A 24536-nucleotide genomic window follows, 5' to 3' on the forward strand; every position below is an offset into this window, starting at 1 on the left:
TTCTCTGCCTCAGACTCCTCACATCCTCCACCTGTACAGAGCCTCCCCGCGGCTCCGTCAGAAGCCCTCACGGTGGCCCACAAGGCTCCATACAATCCATTCCCGTCACCTCCCTACCCTCCACCTCAATCTCCTTTCACTCTCTCTTCTCTAACCACACTGGCTGCCTAGGGGACACTCCAACAGGGTAGGCTTGTTTCTTTTTACTTTTCTTTTTTTGAGACAGAGTCTCACTTTGTTGTCCAGGCTAGAGTACTGTGGCATCACAGCTCACAGCAACCTCAAACTCTTAGGTTCAAGAGATCCCCTTGCCTCAGCCTCCCTAGTAGCTGGGACTACAGGTGTCCACCATGATGCCCAACGATTTTTAGAGATGGGGGACTTACTGTTGCTCAGGCTGGACTCAAACTCCTGAGCTCAGGCTATCTACCCACCTCAGCCTCCCAGAGTGCTAGGAGTACAGATATGAGCCACCATGCCTGGCCAACAGGCAAGTTTCTGTCTTAGGGCTTTGCACCAGCTGTTCCTCTACCTGGAATGCTCTTCCCAGATGTTTTCCCACTTGGTTTGCTTTCAGATCAAATGTCACCCTCTCAGTGAGGTCACCCTGACCATCTATGTGAAAATTGCCACTGCTCCCCTCTTCCTGCCCCTGCCTTTTCTGAGCACTTATTGCTCTTTAATCTACGTATTTATCATGGTCATTGTCTAACCACCTGGTTAGGATATCAGCTCCATAGGGCAGAGATCCTGTCTTGTTCATGGCTGTCTTCCCAGTACTGAAAATAAGGCCCGGAACATGTTAGACACTCAATAAATAATGATTAAATAAATAAAAGGAAGAAGGGAAAGAGAAAGAAGGAAAAGAAGGAAAGAGGGAAGAATCTGGCAAGTCTGTGAGCTCCTAAGGCTTGTCAGCTGCTCCAAACTGAGAGGCAAGAGTGTTAACACTTCCCATCCTCCCGGATAAGACAATGCCAGGCTGGAAAACTGAGGCACAAAGAGATAATCTCCTTGAACCACAAGGAGCCAGGCTTCAAACTGACTCTGAGGACCAGAATCAGAAGAAAAAGCCCCGGCGCCACCTGCTGGTGAGTGGTGTCATGATTGTTGCATCCACTTTGCTGACTAGGATGGTGATGCCCCTGGCCAGGAGATGAGGCAGCCCAGGGGCAACCGGGCCTAAGTTCAGGATCCACAGAGGCACAGCTGTAAGCCTCTTTATTCCTGAAGCTCTATGGGCATCCTACCCAGTCAGTGCTATGCAGGAGGGTGGGACTGTGCCACTAGGGACATGCCATGTATCACTATGTACCTGCACACCTGCCCTTCCTCCACAGCCAGCCAGGGCTCCCACCTCTCCAGGAGGGAGAGCTGCCCATGCTTCATCAGGGCTGCATCCACCCCATGGGGCCTCTGCAGGGCAAAGAAATCGGGACCCGCCTCAACTCTCCACTGAGGCCTGGGCAGTGACTGGTCCCACCAACCAAGATTACAAGGCCTAGAGTTCCTGACGACAGTTGCCCATATCCCTAGAGGTACATCCTCCGGCCATGCAGGGGTCTCACTATCCAGACGTCATCCACAATCTTCCCATCCTGCGAGGGACAAAAATAGGGAAAGTGGTGAGAACAGAAAGCCTGAATGAACTCTGGGGCCAGATGGCCTTGGTTGAAATCCCATCTCTGCCTCTGATGGGTTGTCCAACCTTGGGCAAGTTGGTAGACTTCTCTGAGCCTCAGTTTTCCTCTTCTGAAAAGTGAGGACGATAGTAATAGTCCTCATTTTTAATATCTACATCATAGATGTTTTGGGAAATAAATGAGATGATGTTTGTAAAGGGCTTAAAACAGAGCCCAAAATACAGAAAGGCCTGCAGAAGTATAGATTATTATTAGAGCACAAACCATGCAGTCAGAAAAACTTTGGTTTATGTCCAGAGCATCCATTCTCTATGTGTTCTTAAGCACACAATAGGATGCTGAGCTTAATTTTCATGTTCTATGCAATGGAGAGAGTAATAGAACAGCCTACACACGGGAATCACGAAGACTGAATGAGATACCGCCAACATGCCAGTAGCAGCTGATGAATGGTGTATCAGATCCCAGCTCAGCCATCCACCAGGCTTCAAACTGACTCTGAGGACCAGGTCAATAAATCACAATTATTATCATTATTTTAAAACTACAATGGCAGCAGCGTGCAGTGGTTCACTCCTGTAACTCTAACACTCTGGGAGGCCAAGGTGGGTGGATCACTTGAGCTCAGGAGTTCAAGAGCAGCCTGAGCAAAAGCAAGACCCCATCCCTACTAAGAAAACAAAAAAACAAAAAACTAGCCAGGAGTAGTGGTGGGCACCTGTAGTCCCAGTGACTCAGAGGCTAGGGCAAGAGGATCACTTTAGCCTAAGAGTTTGAGGTTGCCGTAAGCCATGATGACATCATAGCACTCTACCCCAGAGTGACAGTATGAGACTCTGTCTCAAGAAAAAACCTACAATGGCAAAAAGAAAGGTAAGCCATTATTACTTTATTATTTGGGTCCACCTAATCTCAAACCATCCCTACCACACACACACATAATGCTTTCCTGTCCCTGCCCCCCTTCACCTGCCTCTGTCTTCCCTGCCTTACAATGATAATACCTACAGAATTTACCAAGTCCCAGACCCTATTCTCTCTCTCTCTCTCTTTTTTCAAGACAGAGTCACACTCTGTCATTTTAGGTAGAGTCCCGTGGCATCATTGTAGCTCACAGTAACCTCACACTCTTTGGGGCTTGAGCAATCCTCTTGCCTCAGCCTCCCAAGTAGCTAGGAGTATAGGTACCAGCCACAATGCCCGGCTAGGTTTTCCATTTTTAGTAGAGATGGGTTTTCACTGGTCTCAAACTGTTGCGCTAAAGAGATCCTCCTGCCTTGGCCTCTCAGAGTGCTTAGGATTACAGGCACGAGCCGCCAGGCCCAATTAGGACCCGGTTCTAAACACTTTATATTTAATGTCATTCAACCTCCACATAATCCTATGAGGTAGAAATTATTATCATCCCCTTTTCACAGGTGGGAAAACTGATGCTCAAAGAAGTTAGATAAGTTGCTTGAGGTTATCCAGCTGGCAAGTAGCAGAGGCAGGATTTGAACCCCGGATTTCTAGCTCCTGAGCACACCAGGCCTGGTGGCCCAGTAACGTGACTTAGGCCTACACCTCACTGACCTGGTCATCAGACACCTGCTGGATGTGGACGTGGGTCCCATTCAGGATGTGCAGCCGCGTATACCCATACTCCTTCACCCGCACAGCACTCCAGGGCCTCGGGAAGAGAGCAAAGGGGGTGAGCCGCTCCTCACAACCCTGCGGGGTAGAACTGGTCAGGCCCAGGGCTGAGGCATAGGGAGAACTCACAGGAAACACAAATAACCTGGCAGGCCAGGACCCTGATGCCCCCAGGGAAGATAAAATCGGTCAGGACTGGGCCACAATCATGCTCACAATTGAGTGATTTGACCCAGCCAGGCTTCCCTTGCCCCAGGTCTTTGACTTCTAGAAAAGTGCAAGGCTGTACAAGACTGCCTACTACAGCATTTTCTGTAAGAGCCCTGCACTGGAAGCCATCCAAATGCCAAGCAGGGAAGTCAGTTCAATAAATTATAGCACAGCTACCACAACCCAGGGATATAGAGAAAGGTGGCCAAGATCTATTTGTGAAGGGAGAAAAGCAATTTGAATAGAAGAAAGCATGGGGTCTCAATTCCTGCTATGTAGTAGACCCTCAAAGAAAGCTTTCTATTTTTTTTTTTAAGAAAGTGTTCTATTTATTTGTTTTTTGGGGGGATGTTGAGACAAGGTCTTGGTCTGTCACCTGGACTAGAGTGCTGTGGTAACATCACAGATCACTGCAACCTCAAACTCCTGGACTCAAACAATTCTCCTGCCTTAGCCTCCCCAGTGGCTGGAACTACAGATGTACATTACCATCCCTGGCTAACTTTTCTATTTTTTGTAAAGATGGAGTCTCACTATGCTACTCAGGTTGGTCTTGAACTCCTGGCCTCAAGTGATCCTCCCACCTCAGCCTCCCAAAGTGCCAGGATTATAGGCATGAGCTACTGTGCTCAGCCCAAGAAAGTTTTTTAAAACACCAATGCCTGGGGAGACGGAGAGCTCATCATGGAAGCTGAAAGCCAGGGAATAGGGGCAGAGAGGTGGCAGGAACTACGAAAATCACCATTTTGCAGTGAGCATTCTAATAACTGATTGAAGCAAGAATCTTCAATGAATGATAAAGTGGTGGGGAAAGTTTGAGGAATAACAGGACATCTGCATGGTCTCAAAGTATCTCCTTAGGAGATGCTTGTTAATTAGAGAGGAAAAAGGGGTCACTTAACAGAGGACAGGCCTGGCATACATGGCCGTAGCCAAGTGATCAAAGGGAACACCACCAGTAATGAGATAAGATCGATACCACACTTTCAGCTGGGAAATCTGAAAAGGGTCAAAAAGATATCACGCACCTCTCAGAGCAGACGCTGAGAATACAGCATCACTTTTGTGTGTTTCACCAAAAATTTGTAACTTCAATCTTACCATGAGCAAACATCAAACAAACCCAGATTGAGGGATACTTAACAAAACAACTTCACCATACTCTAAATTGTCATGGTCATGAAAAATGAAGAAAGAATTACATCAGTGTTTCTGATTAAAAGAAGCAAAAGAGGCTGGGTACAGTGGGTTACGCCTGTAATCCTAGAGCTCTAGGAGGCCGAGGTGGGTGGATCGCTTGAAGTCTGGAGTTCGAGACTAGCCTGAGCAAGAGTGAGGCCAATCTCTACTAAAAATAGAAAGTTTAGCCAGGTGTGGTGGTGCATGCTTGTAGTCCCAGCTACTCAGGAGATTGAGGAAAGAGAACTGCTTGAGCCCAAGAGCTACGATGAGGTCACTGGACCCTAGCCTGGTGACAGATACTACATAGTATCTCAGACTAGATCCTGGACCAGGAAAAAGAGTTTCTTTTCTTAGATCTAAAGGACGCTAATGGAACAATTGGCTAAACTTGAAGGTCTCTAGATTGGATAATACTGTAATAGCAATGTTAACTCTTTTTTTTTTTGAAACAGAGTCTCACTATGTCACCCTCAGTAGAGTGCTGTGACATCACAGCTCACACAGCAACCTCAAACTCTTAGACTTAAGAGATTCTCTTGTAGGGCAGCACTTGTGACTCAGTGGGTAGGGTGCTGGCCCTATATACCAAGGGTGGCGGATTCAAACCCAGCCCTGGCTAAACTGCAACAACAACAACAACAACAAAAAAAAAATAGCTGGGCATTGTGGCGGGCGCCTGTAGTCCCAGCTACTTGGGAGGCTGAGGCAGGAGAATCACCCAAGCCCAGGTGTTTGAGGTTGCTGTGAGCTGTGACGCCATGGCACTCTACCGAGGGCAATAAAGTGAGACTCTATCTCTTAACAAAAAGAGAAATTCTTTTGCCTCAGCCTCCCAAGTAGCTGGGACTACAGGTGCCCACCACAACGCCCGGCTATTTTTTGGTTGTAGTTGTCATTGTTGTTTGGCAGGCCCGGGCCATGTTCAAACCCACCAGCTCCTGTGTATGTGGCTGGCGCCCTAACCACTGAGCTATAGGCGCTGAGCCAGCAATGTTAACTCTAAAATTTGATAAGTGATACTGTAGTGATGTATGAAAATTTTCTATTTTTTTTTAGAAAATACAAATAGGGGGGTAAAGGAGCTTCATGTTTGTGACTTACTCTTGACTGAATCTGAAAATAAGAATAAAAATGGAGAGAGAGTAAAACTAATGTGGCTAAATGTTCATATTTGGGAAATCTTGGTGTACCAAGATTGAGACCCACTAAGGCATGAAGTGTGAGCCATGTCGTTATTTTATTTTACTTTACATTACTTCACTTGATTTTATCTTATTTATTTTGACAGAGTTATGTTCTGTTGCCCAGGTTAGAATGCTGTGGTGGCACGGTAGCTCACTTCAACTTCAAGTTCAAGTGATCCTCCTGCCTCAGCCTCCCAAACAGCTGGGGACTACAGGTGCCTACCACACCTGGCTGCGTTTTCTCTTTTTAGTAGTGATAAGATCTCATTCTTGCTCAGGCTGGTCTCAAACTCCTGATCTCAATCTACTCTCGTGCCTTGGCCTTCCAGAGTGCTAGGATTACAAACATGAGCCACTGTGCCCAGCCCCGTGTCACTTTTTATAAGTGGGTGCTACAGTAACCCATCTCTGTCCAGACAATCATTCCCTAGCACAAGCACAGCACACTGCAGAATGCCAGTCTAGGGAGGTAACACCAAGAGCTGGGGCAGAAGCGGCGTGGGCGGCCGCTGTTCACCTCCTGCCCTCTGCACTGTTTGAATTTTTATCAGGAGTGGCTCTTCCTTTGATCTTAACAATTTGTAAGATCACCTTTAAAAACTAAGCCTTGTCTCCTTGGAGAAGGAGCTGACAGCAAGGCTGGGCAGGGAAAACAAAAGATGATCCTGGAGCAATTTGGAGAACCCAGGAGTAGGGAGATGCTCACAAAATAATGGGGACATGTAGGAAGGGACATGTCCTACCTGACAGCTACTACTGGCTAGAACATCTGAATAAATAACAGTAGTGTTGGTTTATAACCCACAGAATAAAATAAATTATCTGTGAATCTGCACTGACATAAATAAATAGTTAACCAACTAAACAAACAGGTGAGAAGGCACAACTCTCCCTTACGGGAGGATTGCAATTAATAAACCCTGAGAGAATAAGGGAGGCAGAAAATCCCCATTAGCGTTAGAACACTGCAGTGATAACTACGGCAGGCAAGAAATCCACTGATGGGAGCTTATTTACGGGGTGAAAGTTAGAGGAGAAACAAGACATTTGCATGGTCTGAAAGTATCTCCCCTAGGATGGTTATGAATTAAAAGGGAACCAGAGTAACTTTACAATGGAGGAAACTCAACCCATGCCACTTTTTTTTTTTTTTTTTTTGTCTGAGACAGAGTCTCACTCTGTCGCCCTGGGTACAGTGCCGTAGTACCACAGCCCACAGCAACCTCAAACTCTTGGGTTTAAGCAATCCTCTTGCCTCAGCTTTCCAAGTAGCTGGGACTACAGGCGCCTGCCACAACACCCAGCTAATTTATTCTATTGTTAGTAGAGACAGGGGTCTTGCTCTTGCTCAAGCAGGTCTCGAACTCCTGAGCTCAAGCAATCCACTGGCCTCGGTTCCCAGAGTGCTAGGATTACAGGTGTGAGCCACCGTGCCTGGACCCCTGCCACTTATTCAACCTGTGATGATGAGCAGGTATTTTTTCTGAGTCTCTTTTCCTGCATCTGTACAAGGACCATGCTGCTAGGAGTACCTAACCTTAGGGATGAAGATTAAGTGACATCAAAAGTATGAAACATGTGGCACCCAGGCTGGAACAAGGTCAGCCCTGGATTAATAATGAGAGAAGCCAAAGGCACTGCCCCCGCTGCTCACCGCAGAACCTGTGATGATGTGGACAGGGCCTCGTGGGTGGGTGTAGGGCGTCTCTTGGCTGCCATTAAATACCTGGAGAAGGGGGAAAAGCGTGTGTGGAGGTCATAGCAGGCCACATTCAGGGCATCTGACAAAATTGGCACCAGCCTCGTGGGTGCCTGGGCCTCCATGTGCCTTACCTGGTAGTTGTAAATCGGCCACAGCCGCTCATAGGAGTGCTCGTGAGCCCACAGCTGCAGGTCCACTCCTGAGACAAGAGCAGGTGGGGTCAGGCCCTCGGGCTAGGAGAGATGGGGTGGGGGCATGGGGCTGGGCCATCCCAGAGGTCACTCACCATATTTGTAGAAAAGATCCTCCAGCCCAAACAGCTTGCCTTGGAGGCCTTTGCGGACCTGGGCAGGAGAAACAAGCAGGTGAGGGTGACTCAGGCCAAACCCCCACCTGGCTCTCCTCGCCCCTACCCTGCCATCCAGAAGGGGGTCCTCACCTTGCTCTCATGCCACGTGCAGTCATCCAAATCTGCGTTGGAGCAGTACATGGGCCGGTGGCCCATGGTGATGATCCAGGGCTGGGCTACCCGGTTCTTATTGGCTTTCTGGAGAGAAGGGCCCAGGTGAGGGGCAGGGGTGGGTGCAGGGGCAGGTTAGGGATAGAAGGGGACTCCTACTGGGTTACCTGGAGGTCACTCTCCAGCCAGTGAAACTGCTTCTCTACCAGGTGGCGGCCGTAATGGAGAAAGAAATACACCTCGGTGGAGAAGGAGATGATGTGGGCTGGACCCAGATCCCAGCTAGAGGGATCAAAAGACAGGTCTCAGAGATGGGGTCTCCTCTAAATCTCCCGTCCTTCAGGGAGACAGGCCAGGTCCCCAGTACCCTCGAGTACCTGTACCACAGGCCTTCATTGTCTCCTGGCATGCTGAACCGGGCCTTGTAGTTAGAGAAGTTGCTGGAAAAAGAAAGTAAAAGGGAGGGGGTGAAGGGCTGGCGGTCAGGCCCAGGGTTGGCTCCCAGTACCCAAAGCCCCGCTTTTATTGCTATCACAAAGACACACTACAGGGCCAGGCGCTGTGGCTCATGCCAGGAATCCCAGCACTCTGGGAGGCTGGTCCTAAGCAAGAGCAAAACACTGTCTCTACTAAAATTAGAAAAATTAGCCAGGCATGGTGGCCGGCACCTGTTGTCCCAGCTACAGGTGGGAGGTTAAGGCAGGAGGATTGCTTCAACCCAGATTTTCTTTTTTTTTTTGAGACAGAGTCTCACTTTGTTGCCATCGGCAGAGTGCCGTGGTGTTACAGCTCACAGCAACCTCAAACTCTTGGGCTTAAGTGATTCTCTTGCCTCAGCCTCCCAAGTAGCTGGGACTACAGGTGCCCGCCACAACGCCCAGCTATTTTCTTGTTGCAGTTGTCATTGTTGTTTCAGCTGGCCCGGGCCAGGCTCAAACCCACCAGCCTCGGTGCATGTGGCTGGCGCTGTAACCACTGTGCTATGGGTGCTGAGCCTTGAACCCAGAATTTTGAGGTTGCAGTGAGCTATGATAATACCACTGCGTTCTAGCTGACTTTAGTTGGGCGACAGAGCAAGACTCTGTCTCAAAAAAAAAAAAAAAAAAATAGGGCTGGGCATGGTGGCTCACACCTATAATCCCAACACTTGGGAGGCCAAGGCCGGTGGATTGCCTGAAGTCACAGGTTCAACACTAGTCTGAGCCAGAACAAGACCCCGTCTCTAAAAATAGTTGGGCATTATGGTGGGCACCAGTAGTCCCACCTACTCAGGAGGCTGAGGCAAGAGAATTGCTTGAGCCCAAGAGTTTGAGGTTGCTGTGAGCTGTAACGCCGCGGCACTCTACCTAGGGCAACATAGTGAGACTCTGTTTAAAAAAAAAAAAAGATGGTGGGCGGGGGTGGGAGAGAGATGAAGAGAGATGCCACAGCATAAGGGACTGAGGAGAGACACTGAGAAGGACAGACACGACCATTTTCATCGATCCAGCCCTCACCTCCCCCTCAGCCCTTGTCCTCACTATCGTTCTTCATGATTCCCAGGGCATGTCATGTACGGCAGGCTGGCAGCCACGGGCTCAATGAGCTGCATGAACCTGTCCCCAACACGGCCGTTGTCCTGATCCATGTTGTAGGCAAAGTCTCCTGGGGGCGGGAGTTAGGAGAGTGAGGCCCAAATCAGGCTCTACTTTACCAGAATTGGGAGAGCTGGTTGCTGAGGTGGGGGCCGTGTGACCCTGGCCTCTGGGCTGCCCTGGCTCCCAGTCGCTGCCTCACATTTACCCCCATGTGATCGTGCCACCCCTGGTCCCTGGGACCCCTCAGGGCCACATTGTCTCCTGTGCTCTGAGCACACCAGCCCCCATCTCTGTCTACCACCTTGTCCCCTCCGAGAACATTAACTCTGGGAGACCCCGGTACTGATTTTGTACCAGCCACAGTTCCAAATGCCTGACATATGCAATCACCCAAAACTTCAAAACTCCCTCTGAGGGGGATTATCCCCAGTTCAGATGGGGAAACTGAGGCCTCAGGTCACAGAGCTCGTTAGTGAAGATTCAGGAATAAAACAGGGAGTCTGCCCTTTGAACCGCACAGGTCCCAGTCCCAGCTATTTCTCTGTCCCCTCCAGTTAGCAGCAGCAGCAGCAATAATGACAATAGCCACTGCTTACAAAGCACTTATGCCCTCCCAGGAGGTCACCGGGACAATCCTGGGAATTGGAAACTAGCTTTACCTCTGATAATAATAATATGCAGGGGGAAACCAAAGCCCATGTCAATAAGTGCCAGAGTTGGAATTTTAGCCTAGACTGGCTGGTTAGTCAGAGACACGCTGATCCCCGCCCTGTCCCTTCCAATGTCCTGGCGCTGCCTCCCATCCATGCTTCCCCTACTCCGGGCACAATCTTGCTGATGCCTCACCCACATGGAGAACGGCATCATACATGCCCTGCAGGGTGTCCCTCCGCAGCCGGGGCAGGGCCTTCGGGTTGTCAGCTCCCAGGTCCCCATACACAGCCAGACGGGGGCTCCAGTGCACCCCACTCTTAAGGGCTCTGAAGCGGAACCGACGGCTCCAGCCCTGGGCACTGCCACAGCGGTAAACTGAGAGAAGAGGAAAGGGTCACAGTCAGCTGAGGCGCCCCAGGACCGCCTCCCCCAACACTTATCCTCTTCTAGTGAGGGAGGGGAGGAGATGGGAGTCTTGCAGGGCTGACCCATGCCCATTTTCATGGGGGCGGGGGGAGCATGGCATACAACAAGCTTGCAGACAAGCAGATGAGCCTCCAGCCTGGCCCAAGCCACTTCTAGTCCCCATCCACTCCTCTTCCTGTCCCCCTCAACACCTTCACCTGGGACCCTTCTCACCATACTCGGCCCCGGGCAGCAAGCCCCGCAGTGTGACTCGGTGGATGTAGAACTTTCTCCGGAGCAAACCCCCATCCACAAAGGTGCTGAAGGTGCCCTGGGCCCGGAGGGGCAGGTGCCCTGCCAGCTGCATCCCAAACTGCACTTCAGAGCGGGTTGGGACCCATGTGGTCCAGGTTACAGTCATGGAGCCAGGCTCACCTGGGGAGAAAGGAACAGGGAGGGCCTGGGCAGTGAGGCCTGGACAGGGCCTGGAGGGGCCCCGGCTGTCACAGCTCTGGAACACTTACAAGTTAAAGCCCAGTCTCTCGAGCTGCCCAAGTTTAATCCTAGCTCTGCCGTTTCCACGCTCTGCTTTCCTTGGTCAGGTCACTGCATCCCTCTGTCCCTCAGTTTCCCTGTCTATAACATGGAATAATGATAGTATCGACCCTTTCAGATTGTTAGGAGACTTAGATGAATAAATACAAATAAAGCACTTGGAACGGTGTCTAATGCGGTTGGATTTGCATGGGGATGAATATTATTATAATGTCATTATTTACTGTGTGCAGGCATTGTGCCGAACATTGCACGCACGTGATGCCATCCGAGGGTCGTCAACTCAGATATCTGGAGGCCAGCTAGGTAACATAAAGGTGGACAAGGGCCAGCTGGAAAGCAGTGGGGAGTTGCGGAGCACAAGGCAAACTGCAGACCCCACCCTGCCTACAAGGGACAGCCATCTCTCAGCGCTGATGATAGCAGCCAAGCAGGAAGCAGGCCCAGTCCCATCAAATCTATTGACTTCTAGAATAAATCTTGACACGGTGACTTTTATATCCCTGGAGTATATAGAGATAGATATGCAAATCCAGATTTGGGGGGATTTTTGAGACAAAGTCTCCACTCCGTTGCCCTCAGTAGGGTGCCGTGGCATCACAGCTCACAGCAACTTCAAACTCTTGGGGTTCAGCTCCTGGGAGCTGACAACCCTCATGTCTCAGCTTCCTTAGCAGCTGGGACTATAGGCACCCTCCACAATGCCTGGCTAAAGTTTTTATTTTTTTTTAAGAAACAGTTTCTGGCTCTGTCACCCACGCTGGAGTACAGCAGCATGATCAGAGCTCACTGCAACCTCAAAATCCTGGATTCAAGTGATCCTCCCTCTAGCTGGGACTACAGGTGCCAACCATACTGCCTATTTTTTATTTTTCATACATAAGTAGTGTCCTTGTGTTGCCCAAGCTGGTCTCAAACTCCTGGACTCAAATGATCCTCCTGCATCAGCCTCCCAAAGTGCTGGGTCCAGACTTGTAAGTGAAAGCTTCAAATTCTTAAACACTAGCCACGAAATCAAGGCTTTAAAAAATACTCCGTGATATAGCATGATGTTAAGAGCACAGGCTCTTCCTCCAGCACCGCATGTGCGAGGTTATTTACGGCAGCACTCTTTGTAATTGCAGAATACGGGAATCAACCAAAATGCCCATACGTAGGAGAGTGACTGAATAACATCCACACAGTGGTATAAAAAATAAGAACAGGCTCTAAGAACAGTTATGAAATTTTTCCAGGACATATTGTTAAACCAAAAAACTGCAAAGTGCCCAAGAGTGTCATCAGTTACCCTTAACATAAGGATATGTAAGAAAATATGCAGGTATACACTCATTTGTACAAAAGAAATGCTCTGGGGGGCCGAGGTGGGTGGACTGCTTGAGTTCAGGAGTTTGAGACCAGCCTGAACAAGAGCGAGACCTCGCCTCTACCAAAAATAGAAAAACTAGCCGGGCACTGTGGCAGGTGCCCATAGTCCCAGCTATGAGGGAGGATGAGGCAACAGAATTGCTTAAGCCCAGGAGTTTGAGGTTGCTGTGAGCTGTGACACCAGGGCATTCTACCCAGGGTGACAGAGTGAGACTCCATCTCCCTATCCCCCCCAAAAGAAGAATATACCAGAAATATACAGGAGAATATACAGGAAGAGTATACCAGAGACTAAAATGATGGACTACTTATAGGGGCCAGGTGGAAAATGGGATAGCAAAAAAGGGGAATAGGAACAGAGTATCAGGGATGATAAAGAAGAGACACTTCTCTGAGTTGATCCTTTTGTGTAATTCTTACTCCTGGAACAACAGGCATGTTTCCCACGTCCTCCACGTGCCCAAAACATAAATAAACAAAATACCAGGATGTGGGGGAACCCAACATGGAATATCAACACTAACAAATGGACCTAAGTATATTAAAAAATGAATAACGGTGCTCGCTTCGGCAGCACATATACTAAAATTGGAACGATACAGAGAAGATTAGCATGGCCTCTGCGCAAGGATGACACGCAAATTCGTGAAGCGTTCCATATTAAAAAAAAAAAAAACAACAAATGAATAACGGAGGCTAGGCACACTGGCTCATGCCTATAATCCTAGCATATGAGAGGCCAAGTGGGGGGAGGGTGGATCACTTGAGCTCAGGAGTTCGAGACTAGCCTGAGCAAGAGCAAGGACCCATTCCTCCACCACCACCACCCCCTGCTCAAAAAAAAAAAAAAAAGAAAGAAAGAAAAGAAAAGAAAAATCAGCCCAGCATGCTGGTGGGCGCCTATAGTCCCAGCTACTTAGGAGGCTGAGGCAAGAGGATGACGTAAGCCCAGGAGTCTGAGGTTAGTGTGAGCTATGATGACACCATGGCACTCTACCCAGGGCAACAGAGTAAGACTCTGTCTCAAAAAGTAAATAAATCAACAAATAAGTAAATAAAATAAAAATGAAGAAACTGCTGTTCAAAGAGGTAGAGTTAACCTCTATAAAAAAATAAATAACATAATCACACTAAAGGGGATGGGGAAGAAAAATAACTGTGGGAAACGGTGTCCTAACCAGGTATTGTAAGGCCAAAGACAAAAAGAACTGGGCATTAATGCTGTCATCTAGTCACTAAAGGCTTCTCCCAGGGATATGGGCAAACAATTCTGAAACTGCTGTATGCATATGCTAGGGCTAAACAAGTAAGTATATTGTAGATAGTGAGAGTCACGTTTCTAACTGTTAGAGAAAGAAGTTACAAATCAGGAAAGATGAATGCTAAAATAAACGCTTGGCGTGGGGCTGAAATCAGAGGTATCACCATGATCTGGTATTTAACATATAAACAGATGGATGCAGAAATACATATTGTGAGTAAGCATGTTAGCATACACGCATGCATTGCTTTGCTGTGTTTGTTGAGAGAGCCTAGAAGCTCTTAGCATGAGCATCCAGCCCCAGGAGCTCACCTAGCACTCAGATCTTAGTTTCTAAATACCCCTTCTCGGCTTGGCGCCCGTAGCACAGTGGTTACAGCACTGGCCACAAACACCAAGGCTGGTGGGTTCGAACCCGGCCCCAGCCAGCTAAATAACAATGATACCTGCAACAAAAAATAGCCAGGTGTTGTGGTGGGTGCCTGCAGTTCCAGCTGCTTGGGAGGCTGAGGCAAGAGAATCGCTTAAGCCCAAGAGTTTGAGATTGCTGTGAGCTGTGACAGCACTGCCACCATACCACTCTACCGAGGGCAACATACTGAGACTCTGTCCCCCCCCCCCAAAAAATACCCATTCTTTAATAAAAGGAACTAGGACTCATTGGAGAAACTGTTCGTTCCAGAGATAAGACAAGAAATACACAAGAGTGCCAGGTACGGTGGCTCACACCTGTAATCCTAGCACTCTGGGAGGCTAAGGTAAGTGGATTGCTTGAGCTCAGAATTCAAGACCAGCATAAGCAAGATCAGGACCCCATCTCTACTAAAAATAGAAAAAGTAGCCAGGCCCTGAAGCAGGGGTCTGTAGACCCAGCTACTCAGGAGACCAAGGCAAGAGGATCACTTGAACCCAAGCATTTGAGGTTGCTGTGACCTATGACCTCGTAGCACTCTACCCAGGGTGACAAAGTAAGACTCTATCTCAAAAAGAAAGAAAGAGAGAGAGAGAGAGAGAGAGAGAGAGAAGAGCATGGAATAATTTATGATGTCATAAAGTGAAGAAGTGATTGAAAATGATGGGGGCTTGTTGAAAAGACCCAGAACCCAATCTGAAGAGATTCCTAGAGACTAAATCTGGGACAATCTGAGTAGTGAAATAAAGAATGATAGAATGACTTGAGGCCGGTTGAGGTGGCTCACACCTGTAATCCTAGCAGTCTGGGAGGCCTAGGTGGGTGGATTGCTTGAGCTCACAAGTTCGAGACAGCCTGAGCAAAAGCAAGACCCTGTCTCTACTAAAAATAAAAAAAACTGAGGCAAGAGGATCACTTGAGCCCAAGGGTTGGAGGTTGCTGTAGCTATGACACCACGGTACTCTACTTTGGGCGACAGCTTGAAACGGTCTCAAAAAAACCCAAAAAACAAAAAACATCTTTTACCCGTGGAATAAAATAAATACCTGGGTGGCGCCTGTGGCTCAAGGAGTAGGGCGCCAGTCCCATATGCCGGAGGTGGCGGGTTCAAACCTAGCCCCGGCCAAAAACCAAAAAAATAAAAAATAAAAAAAAAATAAATATCCATGAGTTCATGATATAAATAAATAATTGAATCAATAAATAAGAGGAGCAGAAAGGAACAGCTCTTCCTTACAGTAAAATCGCAATTAGGTGGAAAGAGGGAATTAGAAAATCACAGTTAAGCAAACACCTCACTAGTAATTTTTGCAGATAAGATCCACTGATGGTTGCTAAAATTCATGAGCAAACCGGGCGGCACCTGTGGCTCAAGGAGTAGGGCGCCGGTCCCATATGCGGGAGGTGGCGAGTTCAAACCCAGCCCTGGCCAAAAAAAAAAAAAAAAAAAAATTCATGAGCAAACCATCAAGAAACAGGATTTGCATAGTCTTGAGCAATCTCCCCCAAGATACTAATCAACAACAGAGAAAACAATAAGTACTTTGTAGTAAAGAAACCCAGCGGGCAACCTCCTTAAGGAAACGATCAAGGTCAAAATCCCACATAACAGCAGTGAGTCATATCAATATCATGATCTGCTGGGGACACAACACCACATCTATGATCATCTTGCCAAAAATACATAACTTATTTCCAATCAAGAGAAAACATCAAACCTAAAATGATATCATCCAACAAAATAACTGATCAGTACTTAAAAATACCAAGATCATGGGAAATAGGTGAAGACTGAGAAACTGACAGATTGGAGGAAACTATGACGGCACAACCAAGGCAGCGTGAGATCCTGGGCTGGCTCCTATAACAGAAATCGGACATTTGTGAGAAAACAGTGAAATTCAAGGTCTGCAGTTCAGGTAAGAGTATTATACTAATCTTGATTTTCTGATTTCAATCATTACGCTACAGTTACATAAGATCAACATCAGGAGAAACTGACTGAAGGGAAGATAGAAACTATTAAACTATTTTTTAACTTTTCTGCTAAATGTAAAATTAATACAAAATTAAAAGTTTTAAAATAGGCTGGCCACGGTGGCTCATGCCTGTATTCCTAGTACTCTAGAAGGCCGAGGTGGGAGGATCCTTTGAGCTTAGGAGTTCAAGACCAGCCTGAGCAAGACTGAGATCCCAATTCTACCAAAAATAGAAGAAATTAGCCAGGAGTTGTGGCAGGTACCTGCAGTCCCAGCTACTTGGGAGGCTGAAGCAAGAGGATCTTTTGAACTCTGGAGTTTAAGGTTGCGGTGAGCTAGGCTGATACCATGGTACTTTAGCCTGGGCAACAGTAAGACTGTCTCAAAAAAAAAAAAAAAAAAGTTTTAAAACAAGGATTGGGCTCGGTGCCTATAGCTCTGCAGCTAGGGTTCCAGCCACATACACGGGAGCTGGCGGGTTCGAACCCAGCCTGGGCCTGCCAAACAACAATGACAACTACAACCAAAAAATAGCCGGGCATTGTGGCGGGCACCTGTAGTCCCAGCTACTTGGGAGGCTGAGGCAAAAGAATCACTTAAGCCCAAGAGTTGGAGGTTGCTGTGACCTGTGATGCCACGACCCTCTATCGAGAGTGACATAGTGAGACTCTGTCTCAAAAAAAGAAAAACAAAAACAGGGCGGCACCTGTGGCTCAGTGAGTAGGGTACCGGCCCCATATGCCGAGGGTGGCGGGTTCAAACCCAGCCCCGGCCAAATTGCAACAAAAAAATAGCCGGGCGTTGTGGCGGGCGCCTGTAGTCCCAGCTACTCGGGAGGCTGAGACAAGAGAATCGCGTAAGCCCAAGAGTTAGAGGTTGCTGTGAGCCGTGTAACGCCACGGCACTCTACTGAGGGCCGTACAGTGAGACTCTGTCTCTACAAAAAAAAAAAAAAAAAGAAAAACAAAAACAAAAAACAAAGATGGTAGACTCTTGAGCAGCCTACTGCAGTCAAATCCCAATCTATGTGATCTGGGTCCAGACTCTTCACCTCTGTTGGACTCAGTTTTACTCTTTTGTCAAATGGGAATTACAGTAATACCTACAGTTTAAGGTTGATTTAAGGTTAAATGAGTTGTCTATCCATCTAAAGCACTTAGTAAGAATATATTTGCTATTATTATATAGGCAAAAAAAAGGGCAACTATGATCTCACTGGATTTTCACAATCTCACCATGAGATGGATTTTCCCATCTTTCCTATTTTATAGAAGCCTCCAGGCAAAGCGCTTTATTCAAGGTCACTTGGTCAACCATCCAAGCCATTTCACTGGCATGGTTTCTGTTTCCACATTGCAATTAACCTTTAAGAAACTATCTTCTGGCCAAGCACAATGGTTCAGGGCTATAATCCTAACACTCTGGGAGACCAGTTTGAGCGAATTACCTGAGCTCAGGAGTTTGAAACCAGAATGACCACGAGCAAGACCCCATATCAATTAAAAAATAGAAATAAGAGCTGGGCGCTGTGACTTATGCCTGTAATCCCAGCATTCTGGGAGGCTAAGATGGACAGATCACCTGAGCTCAGAAGTTCGAGACCAGCCTGAGCCAGAGCAAGAACTCATCTCTAAAAATAGCCAGGCGTGTTCCCAGCAACTTGGGAGGCTGAGGCAAGAGAATTGCTTGAGCCCAAGAGTTAGAGGTTGCTGTGAGCTATGATGCCGCAGCATTCTACCGAGGGTACAAAGTGAGACTCTGTCTCAAAATAAATAAATAAATACAATAAAATAAAAAATAGAAATACTAGCCGGGTGTTACAGTGGGCATCTGTAGTCCCAGCTACTCAGGAGCCTGAGACAAAAGGATCACTTGAGCCCAAGGGTTTGAGGTTGCTGTGAACTATGACCCCACGGTACTCTACCCAGGGCAACTGAGTGAGACTATGTCTAAAAGAAAGAAAAGTGGCTCACACCTGTAATCCTTGCACTCTGGGAGGCTGGGGCAGGTGGATTGCTCTGAGTTCACGGGTTTGAGACCAGCCTGACCAAGAGCAAGATCCCATCTCAAAAAAAAAAATAGCCAGGTGTTGTGGTGGGCTCCTATAGTCCCAGCAACTCCGGAGGCTGAGGCAAGAGAATCGCTTAAGCCCAAGAGTTTGAAGTTGCTGTGAGCTGTGATGCCACAGCACTCTACCAAGGGTGACAAGTGAGACTCTGTCTCTAAAAAAAAATAAATAAAAGGAAGGGAGGGAGGAAAGAAAGAAAGAAAGAAACTATTGGGTGGCGCCTGTGGCTCAAGGAGTAGGGCGCCAGCCCCATATACCGGAGGTGGTATACCCAGCCCTGGCCAAAAACTGCAAAAAAGAAAGAAAGAAAGAAACTGTCTTTAAAAGTGTCAAAGACATGAAAAATAAGGAAAGATAAGGAAACACTGAGGAACCATCACACCTACAAAGGATGAGACTAAATGCAACGTGCAATCATGAATTAGGATAAACACATTAGTGATGAAGTTGGGGAAATTCAAAGTCTAGTTAATAATATCATTACCAGTGGTATTAATTTCTTTTTATTTTATTTTTTTGAGACAGAGCCTCAAGCTGTTGCCCTGGGTAGAGTGCTGTGGCATCACAGCTCACAGCAACCTCCAACTCCTGGGCTCTAGCGATTCTCTTGCCTCACCCTCCCAAGTAGCTGGGACCACAGGCGCCCGCCACAATGCCCAGCTATTTTTTGGTTGCAGTCGTCATTGTTGTTTGGCGGGCTGGGCTGGATTCGAACCCACCAGTTCAGGTGTATGTGGCTGGCGCCTTAGCCACTTGAGCCACAGGCGCCGAGCCACCAGTGTTAATTTTTTAACTTTGACAACAGTATCCCAGTTATGAAAGAGATTACACCTGGGGAAGCTGGGTGAAGGAAATGACTCTGTACTATGTTCAGAACTCATCTATAAGTCAAATTATTTCCAAATAAAAAGCTTAAAAATTAAAAGAAGTTAAGAACCATGTGTTGAGTTTTAGTGTAATATGGAAGAATAATAGCCACAATTACCTGAAACACCTACTACAAACAACATATAACAACAAACTGAAACAAAAGCAGTTCTGGGAACAACTCTGCTGTTGCCCATTAAGGCAGACATGCAAGGGCGATGCCTATGGCTCAGTGGGTAGAGTGCCAACCCCATATACCGAGGGTGGTGGGTTCGAACCCAGCCCCTGGCGGAACTGCAACAACAACAACAAAAAAAAGGGCAAACATGAAAGAGATTTCAAAAGATGTAAATCAATACCACTCTCCTCTCTAAATTTCTTCATATGCAAAGTATAGTTATTTTTCATTTGAAATGTCATTTAACATGAATACAGAAAGGATTTATTATTGCTAATATATATATTTATATTTTTTTTTTTTGAGACAGAGCCTCAAGCTGTCACCCTGGGTAGAGTGCTATAGCATCACAGCTCACAGCAACCTCCAACTCCTGGGCTTAAACACTACTCCTGCCTCTGCCTCCCAAGTAGCTGGGACTACAGGCGCCCGCCACAATGCCTGGCTATTTTTTTGGTTGCAGCCATCGTTTTTTGGCGGGCCAGGCTGGATTCGAACCCACTGGCTCAGTTGTATGTAGCTGGCGCCTTAGCCGCTGGAGCCACTAATATATTTTTAAAAGACTTTTTTTGTAGTGGTGGCTATGTCTCACTACTGTTACTCAGACTGGTCTCAAATTCCTGGCCTCAAGCAATCGTCCCCCTTAGGGAGGAGGCACCTCCCAAAGTGCTGGCATTACAGAACAAATCACTGTATCCAGCCTATTATTGTTCATTTTAAATGACAATAAAATTTTTTTTTTGAGACAGAGTCTTATTATGTCGCCCTCAGTAGAGTGCCTGCTGTGGTGTCACAGCTCACAGCAACCTCCAACTCTTGGGCTTAAGCGATTCTCTTGCCTCAGCCTCCCAAGTAGCTGGGACTACAGGGGCCCACCACAATGCCGGCTATTTTTTTTATTGCAGTTGTCATTGTTGTTTAGCTGGCCTGGGCTGGGTTTGAACCCCCAGCCTCGGTATATGTGTCCGGCAGCATAACCTCTGTGCTACAGACGCCAAGCCAACAATAAATATTTTTAAATGACAGTTTTAATTTCTAATATGGTAACTACTGATAGATGTACACTACGACTCTTTGAGGTTCTCAGTAATTTTTAGCAGTGTAAAGGAGTCTGAGACAGCCTGTCTCTAGTAAAAATAGAAAAAGTAGCTGGGTGTTGTGGCTGAGGCAAGAGGATCGGTTGAACTCAAGAGTTTGAGGTTGCTGTGAGCTATGATGCCACAGCACTCTACCCAGAATGATAGAGTGAAACTCTCTTTCTCCCAAAAAAAAAAAAAAAAAGAGTCCTGAGTCAAAAACATATGAGAATCTCAGCTACACACCAAGCTCAGTTCTGCCTTTACACTGGTAGTAACTCATTTATTCCTCACACTCCTCACCTCCTCTCTGGGAGATTGAACTAATATCATTCCATTGTCCAGATGAAGAGACTAAGACCAGAGAGGTTAAGTCACTTGCCCAAGGTCGCACAGCAGGTCAGCAGCAAAGCTAAAGTCCTAAGCCAGGAAATCTGGATGTGGAGATTCCACAGGTCAAGCTCTACCTGCACAGCACACCTCAGGGCACCACCACCTCTCCATCCATGATCAGGAGGCAGCCCGTGGGAAAGAGGAGAGAAGGAAGGAGGAAGAGCTGGGCAATCTAGTGTTGTAATCATTCATTCCCTGGTTTCTTCCACAACTGATTTTAAGGCCTACTGTGCACTGACCTGTGTGTAGGTCCTGAAGAGACACAATGAACAAGGACAAAAGCAGCCCCCCTTTGAAGAGCAAAAGGGCACTCCCTGGGCTGGGTGCCACAGTCGCTTCCCACACAACTAGATGTGTCACTGCTACGCTGTCTTTCCCATTTCACAGAGGAGGACAACCGAGGCTCAGGAAGAATACCAGCCTAGGGTTCCACAGCAATCAGTACCAGAGAGGCCCGGGGAGGGACATGGACACTTACCTGGGTAAGACAGATGGACTTGCTCTGGGGCAGCACTGAGAGTCCCTGGGGCCCCCTGGACTCCAGACGAGAATAGCAGGAGCAGACAGCACCGGAAGCCCAAGCCCAGAAGGGAGCACATGGTAGGGGGCTGAGTGGATGAGATTCCTCAGGTACAGCAGGAAGGGCTGGGAGGAGGGAGAAAGGAAGGTCTGGCAGTGCCGAGGAGGGTGGGCGGCAGGATGGCAAGGGGGTCTTCAGGGGGGGCTGGTTATCCAGGCGCTGTGGAGAGTAAACAAAAATAAAGATGGCTATGGATTAGCAAAGCTCTCTGAGCCGCCCCGTGCGCGAGGCCCTGTGCATGGATCGAGTCGCAGAAGCCTCACGACATTGCTATGAGGTGGTGGCTCCTGTGCTCGTCATCCCCGTATCACAGGTGAGGAAACTGAGTAACTGAGTGATTCAGTAGCACGGCTAGGATGTGATGGAGCCAGCATCTGGACCAGGTGGCCTGATTCCCCAGCCTTGCTTTTAACCACAGCTCACTCTCAAACCAAAGGTAGCGGGGAGGGGAGGCTCAGTGTAGCAATTTGCCTTTGGCGATCCCCCCAGCCCCCAGGATTCCATCCTGCTTTACCACCAGTTTTTCCTACCCTATTCCCCAGGTTCCTTGCGTTCCACCTGCTACTGCTCACCGCTCTCTGCTCCATGCTCGGCAGCCCATTTTGATCTTAGTGACCCCCAGTCCTCCCGCTCCATCCCAGATCCTTGAGTCCATCAGGCTGGAGTGGCTGGATTCCTTCTCCTCAACCCCACCCAGCACCCAGCCAGCCTTTAGCGCTCTTGTCCTCCCACCACCACCTCCAGCGCTCGGGCGGACGACCCAGCCCGGCACCTACAAGCTCACGCAGCCCTTCCCCGCGGGCTCCACGGTCTCCACCTCGCCCCGAACCTGTCCGGGTGGGTGGAGCCGGGTCGGGACCTCCCCCCCGGAGGCCGGGAGCTGGGGCGGGGGTCGTCCTCGGGTACCCCGGCTCACCCTCCAGGGCGCCGGCTGCCCGAATGCGCCTCTCCAGCCGCCAGCGCTGCCGTGGTATTTATGAGTTTGTAGGTGCCAAGGCCTCCCGCCGCCTACAGCCGTCCCAGCCCCGGAAGAGCAGGTCGCCTCGGGGTGACGGGCTTCCCAGACAGCCGGGCCCCCGGGTCCCACAGGTCGGGCCGGTCTCAAGCACCCCACGCCCACCCACCCCCCAGGGCGGGGCGCATGAAGGGGGACCCAGCAAGGCTTGGTAGGTCGCCGTCACCTTCAAGCCGGCCACCAGGTGAGCGCCTGGACAGGTAAGATTGCGCTTGTCCCCTGGGAGCCCCAACCCCCAGCTGCGGAGCCCCCAGGGTACCGACACTGGCCCTCACCTTTGGCTCTATCTGATTCCGGGGTACCCTGGTGTCCTGGCACCGGGGGGAATCTCTATCCTCTCCCGCCTCACCACATTATCTTCCTCGAAATTCCTTCAGGTTCTGGCTTCCTTCCTCTCTAAGTTTAACCTACTGACTCCTCGGACCCCACCTCACCCCCAGCCGCGCGCATCTTGAAGACACAAAAGCAAAATCCTCCAACTACCGTGCTGCTTCTTAGCTGCGCGCCCTTGGTGGGTTACTCAACCTCGCTGGACCTCGGTTCTTTCCTTGGTTAAAAGGTGACAACAGCTCTCAAGGGCTGATGTGAGGATTAAGCGAGTTGAACCATGACATTTCATGCTAGGAACACTGGCCCAGAGTAAAAGTTAGATAAGAATCCGCGGTTATTTTTATTATTATTAATGTATGAACTCCAGAAACTCCCTCAAGGACTAAGTGAGAGCTATTGGGCATCTTCCTTGTGTAAAGCATTGTAAGCTGTTTGAACACTGGGAAGGGCAAGTCCCAACAGGAGCAGCAGGACTGGCCTGGGGGTCTGAGTTGTCAGCGGTTCCCCCTTCCTGTCTGCAGACCCCATGGTTTTGCTTTGTAAATTCAGAGTATATGGCTTTCTGGAGGTTGGGGACACGGATTTCAGAGATTTGCATTGGGGGATCCAGGGATTCAAGATGAGCCTTTTGCTTGTTTGAATTTTTTTCCACCTTCCAGAGTCTCCATTACAGCTTAAAATAAAACACAAAATACAATTCTCTTAGCTAAACTTGAGTACCCTTAACCTACCATTGCTGTGGCCACTGATTATAACGTGCCCTTATTTTTCAGTTTTTCTGGTGGTCTTCCAGGATCAACGGTTCTTAACCATTTTTGAACTCAAGGTGGCTATGATAGGCTAGTGAAGACTTTCTCAGAATCATGTTTTTAATGGATAAAATAAATACATCAAATTACAAAGGAAATCAATGCTATTGAATTACAGATATAGTTTTTATTTTATTTTTTAATTTTTATTTTTCTTGGCAACAGAGTCTCACTCTGTTGCTCAGGTTAGAGTGTAGTGGCATCAGCCTAGCTCACAGTAACATCAGACTCGTGGGCTCAAGTGATCTTCCTGCCTCAACCTCCAGAGTAGCTGCGACTACACACACCTGCCATAATACCTGGTTGATGGTTCTAATTTTAGTAGAGATGGGGTCTCACTCTTCTTCAAGCTAGTCTCAAACTTCTGAATTCAAGCAATCCACCCACCTCAGCCTCCCAGAGTCCTAGAATTACAGGCATGAGCCACTGTGCCCAGCCAGGTATACAAATATTTTTAAAACAAATGTGTGATATGGTAATATAGATACTGCTTTATGGATACATTAAACTTCAAGATCTAGTGGCAGGTCAAAAAATAAGGTAATTTAGAAGTTTCAATGGGTGTATGGAAGATGTTTGAGATTCCTACAATGACTGTAATGAGATGTGGAAACATCTGTGATTTCTTCTCCCAAAGTCCCCGGTCTGCTGAGAGTCCTGTGGTCCTATCACTGTCCTCATAACAGAAAGTTGTGCTAACTTGCAGTTAGAGCAGCAGTACTTGAACTTTACACTCTAAAAAAATTATTGAGCTTTTGCATATGTGGGTTAAATCTATTAATATTTACCATGTAGGAAAATAAAAATGAGAAGTTTTTTCCTTTTGAGAAAGAGTCTCACTATGTCTCCCTCAGTAGAGTGCCGGGGAGTCATAGCTCACAGCATCCTCAAACTCTTGGTCTCAAATGGTTCTCTTGTCTCAGCCTCATGAGTAGCTGGGACTACAGGTGCCTACCTACCACAATGCCTGGCTATTTTTTAGAGATGGGGTCTTGC

The 24536-nt window shown here is 48.1% G+C and overlaps 1 protein-coding gene and 1 non-coding gene across 2 annotated transcripts; one reads left to right on the forward strand and one right to left on the reverse strand.

Annotated features, from left to right (window-relative positions):
- Positions 1 to 22379, reverse strand: ACP7 (acid phosphatase 7, tartrate resistant (putative)). Its single transcript, XM_053607153.1, has 13 exons — positions 22303 to 22379; positions 21285 to 21414; positions 10884 to 11084; positions 10437 to 10619; positions 9534 to 9657; positions 8391 to 8453; positions 8181 to 8295; positions 7993 to 8100; positions 7840 to 7897; positions 7685 to 7752; positions 7506 to 7577; positions 3216 to 3353; positions 1 to 1598 (listed from the first exon to the last, which is right to left on the reverse strand). The coding sequence occupies exons 2-13, from the start codon at positions 21403 to 21405 to the stop codon at positions 1533 to 1535; spliced, it is 1317 nt and encodes a 438-aa protein (XP_053463128.1). The 5' UTR covers positions 21406 to 21414; positions 22303 to 22379; the 3' UTR covers positions 1 to 1532.
- Positions 13131 to 13237, forward strand: LOC128597828 (U6 spliceosomal RNA). Its single transcript, XR_008383386.1, has one exon. It is a non-coding gene; the product is annotated as a U6 spliceosomal RNA (small nuclear RNA).
- Positions 22380 to 24536: the final 2157 nt, after the last annotated feature.

This window comes from Nycticebus coucang, chromosome 10 (assembly GCF_027406575.1).
Source record: "Nycticebus coucang isolate mNycCou1 chromosome 10, mNycCou1.pri, whole genome shotgun sequence".
NCBI classification, from domain to species: Eukaryota; Metazoa; Chordata; class Mammalia; order Primates; family Lorisidae; genus Nycticebus; species Nycticebus coucang.

Coding starts and splice junctions, on each gene's coding strand:
- ACP7 (XM_053607153.1), bottom strand. CDS start 21,405: ATGTGCTCCCTTCTGGGCTTGGGCTTCCGGTGCTGTCTGCTCCTGCTA. Junction 10,620..10,883: donor GCTGCCCGGGGCCGAGTATG/GTGAGAAGGGTC, acceptor CTCTTCTCTCAG/TTTACCGCTGTGGCAGTGCC. Junction 1,599..3,215: donor AGCAGGTGTCTGATGACCAG/GTCAGTGAGGTG, acceptor TGTCCCTCGCAG/GATGGGAAGATTGTGGATGA.